This window comes from Cajanus cajan, chromosome 6 (assembly GCF_000230855.2).
Source record: "Cajanus cajan strain Asha chromosome 6, NIPB_CcT2T_4, whole genome shotgun sequence".
Taxonomy (NCBI): Eukaryota; Viridiplantae; Streptophyta; class Magnoliopsida; order Fabales; family Fabaceae; genus Cajanus; species Cajanus cajan.
Window position 1 is genome coordinate 2,883,434 of NC_138522.1, and position 13,055 is coordinate 2,896,488.

General features: G+C 26.7%; 1 protein-coding gene across 1 annotated transcript; it reads right to left on the minus strand.

Moving 5' to 3' along the window:
• Nucleotides 1–1,447: 1,447 nt before the first annotated feature.
• LOC109809540 (gibberellin 20 oxidase 1-D) lies at nt 1,448–7,177 on the minus strand. The gene is made up of 3 exons (XM_020372878.3): nt 5,852–7,177; nt 4,393–4,714; nt 1,448–2,100 (listed from the first exon to the last, which is right to left on the minus strand). The coding sequence occupies exons 1-3, from the start codon at nt 6,478–6,480 to the stop codon at nt 1,825–1,827; spliced, it is 1,227 nt and encodes a 408-aa protein (XP_020228467.3). The 5' UTR covers nt 6,481–7,177; the 3' UTR covers nt 1,448–1,824.
• Nucleotides 7,178–13,055: the final 5,878 nt, after the last annotated feature.

Sequence of the window (13,055 nt, forward strand, 5' to 3'; positions counted from 1 at the left end):
TATGAAGGAGATTTTTTTCTCAACATTTTATTTTTATATAAATGCAATATCATAACAAAAAGATGAGAAAAAAAAGACACTTGTATTTAATAACTATAATTATCCACAAGTTATGAAATCTAAAATTGTCTAATAAGACAACAATTTTATACCGTCAACAAATCAAATGGCAAGTAAAATTCTTCATTTGTGTAATTAAAATAAGATAATATTAAATTTCTAATCAATATTCCAACATAAATTTTTTTTGTACAACACCACAAATATCTTTTTCTAAAGATAATTCTATTTAAGTTAGATAAAATATTTCTATTGACGTCAGAGTTTTTCCTTTAAGTGTTTAACAAATTTGTACGTCCAAGAATAAAAATAGGTAATCATTGATTAAGGTGGACTTTGCATATTAAGTAAAGTTTAAAAAATTATTTTGATTTTATCCATTAACTAAATGAACATTTTGCACATTTAAATTTAATAAATAATAACTGATCATTGACCTTTTATTTTCTTTAAAAAAAATTACATGACCTAAATTTTGATGAAACATTTTGTATGCTTTACCCCCAATAATGAGATTCATAAAATCAACTTACTATAATTGATATGATGAAAGAAAACAATTTTTGAAAGTGTTTATGGCAGTGACATGCTATTGCAATCACAACCAGGACCTGGCCCGCAAGTAAGACAAGCACACATGTGGGCAGCACTAGCTTGTTGGGCCACAAACTGCCCAGGCCCATCTACCTTCCACTTTCCACAACACAACAAAACCAATGTATGACCCATTTGATTTGAGAATTGTTTGGTCCACAGATCCAAGATAAGCTTCTAATAACTTCAAGCTTCTAATTGACTTGTTTCCCATACAATGGTCAAACAGACATTGTTGTCCCTTCAAATATTCAACTTGATCCCAAACCAAAACCCTAACTCGTGAAATGAAATTATTTTGTCCCCCCATCTTTGTTTCTTCTTATTTTTGTACGTTTGTTTATGGTCTTATACTACTCCGTTAGAAATATAATATGTGGCCTTGCATAATCATAAAATCATTAGATAAAAATAAAACATTATAAAGTTGGATGTAGACAGTCATGGAATTGTTTAGAATATTAGTTTGTGAGTACTTTAGAGTCCCTCGTGAACTTGGCATTGTATGAAGTGATATGTCTGGGCACTTTAAAAAAACTTGGGCTCGGGATTTTTTTTTTCTTCTCTTTTCCATTTCGTTTCGTTCGAGTTCAGATTATAACACAGCCTGCACATCTATGCCAAATCGTTGACATTAATGATGATCCTAAACAAAAGGATTTGACTTCTGGGTGGCTTTGGATTCAATCCAATACGAAGATTCAATGAACTCAATCCAACTAAAACTAAAAAAATTGGATTAGTTTGTATTATTGAATCAGTTCATATTTAAAAATAGAAGATCCAATCAATTTCATTCAGATTCAGATTTCTTATTTTTAAGAATTGAACTAAATTATCATCCCATTAATTTAATTATTATTATTATTTTGAGTTATAAATTAAGAGTATTAGATTAGTTCTCAATTATCAATTTTAGGAGAGTGTGATTTGTAGAAGAAGAAGAAAAGGTGCTTATGTAATTATTATACACACAATATCTTGTACAAGGCACGACAGTCACCATTTTAAGCATTTATTTACCAATCTGGCCAACCTTACTGAAAGCAAAACACATACATATATTGACACCCAACAGAAAATGAAAGTTGAATAAAAAAGGACCGTACATGAGATTGTGACATGGTAAATATTAAAAAGGGAAATAATAATTAGGCAAAAGAGTAGTAGCTAGATAAAGTTGGAAGAGCATTGGCATTGCCACTGAAAGAAGCTTTGGAGAGTGGTAACATCAGCCCTATAATGCTTCTGAGTGAATTCAAACAAATTGGACCATGTGAAATCAGGGTACTTCCTTTCTTCATTATTTGTGCATAAGAGATTCTCTGGGGGCCTCACCACCTTGTCTTCTCTTGGACACACAAAGTATACCAATGACCTTCTCTCCTTGTATGTGTTCACCAATGCCCTGTGTAGACAACTCTTGTATCTTCCATTTGACAATGCCTAACACACCAAGTCCCTTTACTTAGTATTTTCATTTCTTCATTTTATTTTCTATTTTTACTTTTTAATTATAAAACTGTTATTTTTTTTTAAAAAAAATATTTGTATAAAAAAAAGTGAGAAAAAAATTGTTTTCAATGTATACAAATCTTTGAAAATATAAAATAAATTGAAATTAAGGTGATAGATTTGTAATTAAGACGACAAAAATAGAAAATGAACAAAAAATAAAGGGACCCTAAACCTCTCCCATTACACATTAATTATTAATTATGATAGGTTTAACACGCCAGTAGTTTTTTCATTAAAAAAAATTAGTTATAACTCTTTATGTCCAAATAGTGATTATACATTTACATTTAATATATATTTTAATAATATACATTTATATATATTATCAAAATAAAACTATTATTTTAATTGGAGATCAATATCAAGTAAATTTAAAATCATAACTAATTTTTTTGTCATTTTAATTAAATTCATGATATTGATATAAAAAAAAGTATTAAGCATTAAAAATAATAGGAGTGTAAGTGGGTTGTATTGGGTTGAATTTAGATAAACCAGTTATCCGATCCAATTAAAATATCTCGAATTTATACAATGTTTTATAAAAACTCAATCCAACCCAACCCAATCACAAATAGGTTGGGTTAGGTTAAGTTTGATTAATCGAGTCAATTAAATTATATTTATTTATTATAAAAAATTAAAATTTTCAAAATAGATGTAAAACGTTTGATATATTGTTGCAAATTCAATATTATCAACCTATAAAATAAACAATAATAAATTTATTAATTTTTTATATGTTATCAACTCAAAAAAATAACATTAATTAATACAAAATAAAATTTAAAATAAATATATTATATTGTTACAATATTATTAATTTAAAACATAAAATTTGTTACTAAGTAAGAGTGACAATAAGTATTGTCCTAAACAAATGATCATTCAAACATTATTATTATTATTATTATTATATATGATTGGGTTGAGTAACATAAAATTCATTACTTGATCTGTATAATGACCTAAAGATAGAAAAAATTCGACTAGAAGTCATTAATTTACTTACATATTGCAACCAGAGTACATACACTCCTAAAGAGTACATACAAAATGAAAAAAAAAATGTGATTAAATGCATCAGATAATATTGCAACTAGATAATGTAATATATATATATATATATATATATATATATATATATATATATATATATATATATATATATATATATAGCCACCTTCTCACCTTCTCACAATAAAAACTTCTCACTTGATACGCTCCCTATATATATATAGTATTGCTGTATAATTGTATGTATGGTTATTTTATTATTATTATTTTGTATGATTGCGTGTATGGTTATTTTATGATTTTTTTTGCCTTCTGATATATTATTTTATGATGGATACAAGTTCTGTCATATATAAATGAAAAAAATGTGATTAAATGCAACTGGACAACGCAATATATAAATATAAAATATTGTTTAATAATTGGCTGTGTAATTATTTTATATTTATTTTATGAATCCCCAGACATTCTACTTACATATGCATCACATCAATTTTTTTTATTTTTATTCTTTTGTCGATAACCACATATTAGGCTTTGAATCTTTGTTGTATCTGTAACAAGTCTAGGTGTTTCATAAAATTAATATAGTATATTTAGACGAGCTTTAAGTATTTTTATGACATAAATTGTTCATTTTTAGAATTTAATCTTTTTAGTTTTCTTATAAAAAAATTAAAGTTATTTTTGTGACTTTAGAAATTAAAAAAAACTTATTAATTATCTTTATTATACATATTCTAGTGAAAAATAAATAAATGTATAAATAAACTAGCCTTAAATGTGGAAATGGACGCAAAAGGCTGATGTATACAATTATTCTAAATGAATGTAACAAAACAAAAATTGATTTACATATAATATTTGTTCAGCACAAAATTTTGTAAAATCGTTTTAAATTATGCTTTTATACAAAATTTCACATGACAATTGGTTTCTAACTCAAATCAGTTTTATTTTTTAAGTCAAAACTCCAAACAGTGTCACAGTAAAAGTCGAATATTAATACTAATTAATTATTAAAAAAAAGGTCTTTTATTGCATGTTATAGGTATTATTTATTAAAACGTTTCCATGAGCCATTATCAGGGTAAATTAAAAGTGGCTCTGTAAGATGAAAAAGTTAAAGATGAAAGGAGCATCATATATGAAGAAACAGTGATAGAGGAAAAAGATGTAAATTAATTTTGGTTGCATACGTACCATGAAAGTGTCACCAATGTTTATGACTAATGCTTCAGATCTTGGGCGAACAGCGAGCCATTTGTTATCTACAAAAACTTCTAAGCCTCCAACTTGGTCTTGGTGAAGAATGGTTAATGAAGTTGGATCAGTGTGAGGGCCAGTGCCTAAGGTAAGGTTCGCACTGTTGCAAGGTGGATAATAGTTGCACCTCATTATTGAGTCACCATCTTGAAAAAATCTTCTATAATGCTCTCGATCCACTCCCAAACTAATCGCCAACAGCTCCATAATTACCAAAGATAACTCCTTCATTGCTTCACAGTACTTTTGATACACCAATCTAATTCAACAAAACCCATGTTTACAATTGGGAAAGTGTTCATCACTATTGCTAATTAATTAAGTTAATTCTAGTACATTTGATTAGCATATAATAATTATGATTTTGTCTTATATAGTGATGGGTTATTTTTATAGGTATTTGTCTGAGGGGATATTTTATGAGGGTTATTTTTTTATAATGTTTTTATATAGTACATTATATGCACCGCTTTGGGCCTTAGCCCTCACGGTTTTGCTTTTAGTCATTACCTAAAAGGCCTCTCAATCATTGAAGTATCTTTGTGTTATATAAGTTTATATTTTTGTCTTATTTTATCAATGTGGAACTTGTTTGTATCTCAAGATATAGGATACAGTTGGGTCCTAATAAACAACACCATTTTCACTCATGCTTAGGAAATAATAAGGTGTGCCTGCTAGCTTGGTTGTACAGATATAAATAATGACTATGTGTATTAAAGATTGGTCTGGTAAAATTTAATATTTGTAAGAAAAAAATATATTATCGAATAAAAGTTCCTTACAAAAAATTCCCAAAAAAAGTTTTCTAAAAATTATGAAATACAAAAACACCAAAATAATAAATAAATAAGTACATACTAAAGTCAAAGCTATTAATATTACCAATTCAATTGTTTCCACCATCATAACTTATTTTTTATAGTATGACTTATCTTTCATGAACCAAAAGAAATCCTTCAAAATACATAACAAAATACAGGTTTAATTAATTTCAAGTATTTGGTATCAATAAGGGTATGTTAATGATATATACATACATTCATTGTCCTCTTTGAGATAGATACCCGTGCATCTCACTATTGACAGGTGGCTTAGCAATCTTGTCAAGGACAATCTCAACTAAGCAGTTGTAACAGTTCTTTATTTGTTTGTTTGTATTCTCATAAATAAAAGTGTTCAAAGACAAGTGGGTCAAGTAATAAGCTATTGTGACAAAAATCAGCATTGTCATGTAGTGAATAAAATAATGAATTGAATGTTAAGTTGCATCTAGAGCATATACACTAGTTATATTCTTAAAATATAATATGTAAGTGAAAATTGGGAAAAATAACTTTCATTTATATAGTTTAGTTATATTATTAGGCGATATGAGATGTTTATCAATTCTTACCCTGTGTAATGAAGGTCCTCCCCCAAGACAGACACAAAGTAGTCAACAATTTGGGAGTTGGAGATGCTTTGGTGGGCATAAAGGAAAGAAAAAGTCTCTTTCCATGGCAATTTGGAGGAGTAACGATCTGCATGAGCCCCAGAGTATCCAGAGACACCACCAGGTTTCCTTTTGGCACTAAGTTTTCTGGCAATTGGGAGCTTAAAAATAGAGTCAAGTTGTTGATAAGCAGCATCAATGAGATTTGGGTCCACACCATGGTTGACAACTTGGAAGAAGCCATGCTTCAAGCAAGCATTCCTCACAAGCTCTGCAGCATTGGCAATGGCACCCTCATCACCATTTCTCATGATGCCTAAGTCCACAAGGGGTTCCTTCAGCTCCTCTTGGGTGGTGTTGACCAAGTCCCCAGAAGGCCAAAGGAACTCTTTGGGCATGTCACCTTGCATTTGAAGCAAGTTGGTTGAGTCAAACACTAACCCCTCATTCTCTTCTTGGGGCTGTGATGAAGGGTAGTGTACTAGAGTGGAACCACTTAATTCCATTAGGGGAAACATGCTTTTTTGCATAATCTGTATGGAGGCTGCTCCATATATATAGCTGGCTGCCTGCATGAACATATATGTCATCAAGTAAAGAAACAGTGCAAATATAAATTATTAAAATATTGAGTTGAAAAATCAAAGTGGGAAATTATTTTAAACTTTATATCTAAGTGTGCTAATAGAATATTGTCAATAATTAAATTATACTCGAACACAAAAATGGGAAATAATTTTAAATTTTATATCTAAGTGTTCTAATAGAATATTGTCAATAATTATACTCGTCCCTTTTTGTGTTCGAGCATCGAAGGACATATTATGGTATATATTTTAATCGCGTCATATATAGTTGCTAGCTCCAACACTGTTTGACACATTTCATAGCTTTTCTTAATCCAATTATTTAAAGTTCAAATTTTAATATTGTGTGTAAAATATATTAGTCCTAACATGAGAAGAGAATATTTATTTTATGTATATTTATAGTTGAGGAGGGTTCAAACGATACCGATATAACTTTTACTAAGTGTTACACCGCTCAATAACTTTAAATTAAATGTAAATTTTGTAAATTTAACCGTTAGATTGAAAATTCATATCACTTTATATGTGTATATCAAATTTTGTTAAAATTGAACAACAACTTGATGGTAATCAAAATGTTCATATTTTAGTATATTTTAAAATAAATATACTACGTCAATTTTGTTTTATAAGAATGAAGTATCAAATCATCTTGGATTAATATAAAATTTTGTATATATGATCTAAGAGTAAAGAACTTTCAATCTAACGGTTGGATTTACAAAATTCACATTTAATTTAAAGTTATTAAACGGTGTAACATTTAGTAAAAGTTACACCGGTGTCGTTTGAATTCTCCTCATTTATAGTTTTGGATAGAAATTAATTATTATTATTAATAGATATTTTGTATTAATATTATATATATATATATTTGTTAGCTGTTTATTATTTTATAATAAAATTTAGAAGTTTGTTAAATTTAATAAACGGTTGATAAATGATCGAGAATTTACTCTAACTATTCATACTCAAAAGAGAAGTTAGGGGACTGATCATAGAAATAAATATAAAGAGAAGAATATTTGAATTGTATCTTAGAATTGTATTTAAAAAATATTATATATATATATATATATATATGATAAATATTTTGTTTATTTTAGGAGTAAGTCTATCTAAACTTATTATGTTCAATAACTTATGTTATACATCATATTTTAATGATTCAACCGTTAAGTTTAAAGTTTTTAATGCATAAATCAAATCTGCAAATTTTAAAAAGTTTGAAAATTATTTAATACTTCTTTTCATTAATTCAAATCAACGTCTAAAATTATTTGATGATTATTCATCAATTTAAATTAATGAAATGGAGTATCAAACAATTTTCAAATTTTTAAAAAATTTGCAAATTTAATCTATATATTAAAAACTTTAAATTGAATGATTTAGTCATTAAAATTTGATTTAGTATATGAATTATTGAACGGTGTAAGCCTATATAAACTTACTCCTAAAGTAAACGAATCTCTTATTTATATATATATATATTATTTCACCTAATTAAGAAAATAAAAGAGAAAATAAGTACAAATCAAATAAGTTTGATCTAGGAAATGCAAGTCAACTTAATTATATAAATAAATCTATAATTAATTATAGCAATAAATTTGTCTAATTCTATGATTTACAACTAAATATTAATAGTGGTAACTAATTATAATACTTATCAAATATACAATATATATACAATATTTTCTAATATCCTTTTGTCAGGTTGAATTATTAAGGAAGTCTAACTTATTTAAGTGCATGAATTATTCTAATCTCTTTTGGTATTAAATTCAATTGTCATAGATCGATAATAATAATAAAAAAAATATTACTTGTCTTGGGGGATGCCAACAAGTTGAACAAAGGTCAACACATAATTAGTAACAACAGTGTGCTTGAAAATAATATCGATCACAAAGTGACAATGAGCTTCCATGTGTTTGGTATGCTTATAAAAACTTGGATTAACAACAATATGTAAGATAATCTTGCTATCGCAAATAAGCTTCATAGACATGGAAAGATCAACGTTAGGGCATAGCATTCCTTTTAACAATTTTTTCTCGCAGTAGCATTAGTCATGGAGCAATATTCTGCTTCAATTCAATATATAAGAGCAAGACATTGCAATTTGTTCCTTGATTTTTCAATAGATAGGCAAATTATCAAGTTGAAACAAACAAATCAATATAAGATCGCCTAATCAAGGGACTACTTGTCCTGTTCACAAAATATATTTTTTGTGTATAATCATATTTATCAATTTGATCATATATAATCAAGGAAATTTCTATTCACAAATATCCCTTGAGACTAGAAAAACACCCAACTCCAAGTATGACACCATTCATTAAGGATAACCTATAAAAACATACTTTTAAGCTTCAATTAATAAACTTATCCCCTTCATGGCTTTATGATATTGATTATGCACATAATACAAATGTCTAAACATACCTACATGATCAAACGAAGGTTACTTACCATGCAACATTTCACATGATGTTCTGCCATTTAATACAAGTGAGGAAGTGTGCCTAATCATATACTAAGTCTTCAAAATACATTTTCATGGAAATTCAACAAGGGGATTTTTCTAAAATTATAGAGACTAATAATCCACACATTGAGTACATGTCAATGCTTATATTTTGCTCCGCCATAATTATAAAATTGTACAAATGTGTTGCACCTCCATTTTATCAGCCAAAAAAAATAGGCCTTGAGAATAATCTCCAATTATAGTAAAAAAAATCTTTAAAAGATGGAGTTTGATATGAATCGCAGGATTCACAATGAATTAACTAAAACACCTTTATTGTTTTATTTTTTACTAACAAAAAAAACTTATCTCTTATTTGATTTTGTAATAAAAAAATCAAATACTTTATTTAACATTGACGTATAAAAGATAATTCGTACTTTTTAAATTATTTTTAAAAATTATATAATAATGGACAAATAAATATAGAGTAAATTTAAAATATATATATATATATATATATATATATATCATTTAAAAAAATTAAAAGTAAAATTGAACAAAAATAGTGTTACAATCTTATAAGATAAATATTTCGACCCTTGTACCACAATTTAAAGGTGTTCTCACCACCAGTTTTTACAGTTCCTATCATAGTTATCCTTAAAAATATCTTTTTCCTGTTGCTCAGTCTCGCCAATTAAACATCCTCAACTTACAGTATTCAGTAAGTTATTAGTGTTGTAACAAAAAAGAAAAAGTAAGTCATTAGTGAACTGAACAATGCAATTACATCAATCAATTTCAACACAAAAATCAAATTCCAAGTTAAACATGACACATAGAAAACATTAGACAACTTCAATTTAACACTGGGGTTTGTTTCCTCTCTTTGATGATGACATTGGGGCATGTTTCATTTAAAAAATATTAACAATTTCTTTTTTTGTAAATTTTAAGATCATTTAAAAGATTTCTGATTATTATTTATTTTACAGTGACGTGATGTAAATCTAACTATGTGAACCACAGTAATTGTTCTGAGATGATGTGACCTATTATGTCTAATATATAACATATCATTAATAAATGATAACATGAGTTATTTTTAAACTTTTATAAAATTTATAAAATCAAGAACGAACAGATTAATATAATTGTAACATTTTAAGACTAAATCGTATTTACAAATATTAATAACATATTTAATATAAATTTGTGTCAGTTTAAAAAGATGATACATTGTTTCTTCCCCAAAACATGAATGCTGTGGTTCCTTGAATCGGGGTTTCCTTCCTTAAACTTAGTGCACCGAAAGAGTATTTTCTAAACAGGAATCCTAGCTAGTTCATGAATTTGGGTTGTTTACAGTTGTAAAACAATTAATTCACTACAACAAAATTTAGTATTACCAATAATTATTTAATAACAATAAATTAATTATTTCTATTTTATTATTTAATAAAAATATTAATAACTATTATATAATAGCCACTAAAAATATATTTACATCACATTAAAATTTACTATTAACGACAATTATTTGTTAAAAAAAATTTAAGTCTTACATCGACTATAAATAAAATAATTAAAGAGTATATAAGTAAATGATAACTCTCATCTTACAAGTATGTTTTATAAGGTTGAGTTAGACCTATAACTTATTATTCTAAGTTGATATTTAGGAGATAAGATAATTAAAAAATTAAAGAATATATACTTAGAAGGTAACATTCATCTTCTAAGTCCCACATCAATTAAAAATAAGATAACTAAAAAGTATTTGTACTTATTTTACAAGTCATACATCGACTAGAAATAAAATAATTAAAGAGTATTATAAATTTTTTCTTAAACTTTTAGCGGCAATTTTAAATGACAGTAACAAATGACACAAAAACTTATACACTTTTCTCGACCATTATGAGAGTCTTTACCGGCATATAAAATTATTGCCGGTAAATGTTTTAGCGACACCGCATACAATGGCTAATGTAATATTCCAAATTTGAGATACAATATTCTTAATTTATATGTTATAGAATTTTATAATATTATAATTACATATATATTAAATAAATAATTAAATTAATTAGTATAAATAAATAATGTTTTATTTTATGTTCAGTAAGATTAATAAATAAATATATATATATAGATAAACAATACGAATGGGTGTAAAAAAAAATGATAATTACTAGGATATTAAGCCTGTACGCACGATTGTTATGATAAAGTTTTAGGTGCAGGTGCAATGTGCAGCAAGGTGAATGTGCAATGTGGCAAAACATTTAAGAGGCTTAGACGTAAGCAATTACGTGAAAATAGCACAGCAGAGAATATACATTCGTGGCAAAAATTTACTGATCAGATGTGAAAAAAAATCATTACGGGGATAAAAAAAAAATTGTACCTCAAATCCGTGATAAAAATTTCATCTCAAATCCGTGAATTCAGTAAGTCTTCCTTCTCTATAAATAGGCCTCCGTTACAGTAAAAATTAGGCACGCAGCAACAGCAATAAAATCAAAAGAGAAGAGAGAACGAGAGAAAATAGAAAAAATCACAGCGTAAGAAGATAAAAGTTTGAGACGTGTGCATTTCGAGGTAAGGGGGAGGAGAACTTTATCTCTTTAAAATTTTATTTACTACTATGTTATTTATTTACGTTATTTTCTTGTTACATTTATTTAGTGAGGTGTCCCTAACCTCATTTATTTGCTTAATCTATGTCTATTTTTATCTATAATAATTGTTAAGGTGTTCATATTTTTTTTATTGTTTAATTATATTATAGTAATTATCATTATCATTTAATTAATATGTTATTTAATTAAAGTTTAAATAACGATAAATTCTTAAATTTTTTTTAGTGTGATTATTTTTCTATGATTGACTAAATTTTGTCTTTGACTCATTTTGAAGATAAATATTGTTCTATGGCCATAGAAGATAAAGTTTGAATTATTTGTAGCTGGAGGTTTGACCTTGGGGATTTAAATGAGTAAAGAAATGAAGGTGAAATATCCTATTGTTGATTAAGGTGAAATATCCTTTTATTGATTGATGTTATGATGATGCTCATTTATCCTGACTAGTCACTACAAGTATAATTCAAATTTTATTGTATCATGAAAATTTAATATATGATCTGTATATATATTTATATATATATATATATGTGTTTAATATTGATTATAAATAATTCTGTATATTCTTTTGAGTTATTATATTTATTGGATATTGTTCTTACTCCTTTCTTTTCTTTGTTTTTATAAATTAAATATATTACAAAATAGATGGATCTACTTTGGATTCCAGATCATTTTGCAGTTGATATAGCTGTGGTATTCCTTGGAAGGAATTGGAATGTGGAGGCTATTTGATGAATCTATTACAATTTTTGTAAATTTATTTTCACTATCAATGTAAATATTGTAATAAAAGTGAAAAAAAAATATATTGTGTAAAATAATACATTATTGTAAATATTTTAGAATGATATATCATGTATTAAATTCACAAAATATGATTGTTCTTTATCTTTATCTTTATTAAAAAAAATATATTGTTAACGATATAATTGTGAAAATATTATATAAGAAAATATATAATTATTATTATATAAATTGGGCGTTAGAATCGGACGTTATATTAAGTGGTATCAGAGCAGGTCGATCCAATCGGCCGTGAGTTATGAGTTTACCGTGCTCATTTGGTAGAGTTTATAGTTTTAGCGAATGAATCCAAGAAAGTTTTGAATGTTTTGATAAAAGGCTCAAGTGTACATCTCTGTTATTTTATTTTACATGATTTGGAAGTTATAAATTATTCCTAACTAGGAGGCACCGCCACCTTTACTGGAATCAATTTATATTTCCTTTATTACTTTTAAAATCTTATTATATGATTTATTATATTTGATGCTTATATATTGATTTTTATGGGTTAGGTTGAATAAGGGTTTTATTTTAGTTTCTAAGTTCTTTGTGCTAAATATGCAAGTTATTTTGGTTTAGGATTGTAGGAAGAAGCTTAAATAATGGTTTGAAAGTGTTTTAAGGTATTTTTGTGGCTTTAGACTTTGGTGCGCTCT

Bases quoted from the DNA above. Each gene is read 5' to 3' on its own strand.
- LOC109809540 (XM_020372878.3), bottom strand. From the start codon at position 6,480: ATGACATATATGTTCATGCAGGCAGCCAGCTATATATATGGAGCAGCC. The intron at 4,715-5,851 runs GTAAGAATTGAT...TTGTTGAATTAG, and splicing joins GAGGACCTTCATTACACAGG to ATTGGTGTATCAAAAGTACT. The intron at 2,101-4,392 runs GTACGTATGCAA...TTGGTGTGTTAG, and splicing joins ACATTGGTGACACTTTCATG to GCATTGTCAAATGGAAGATA.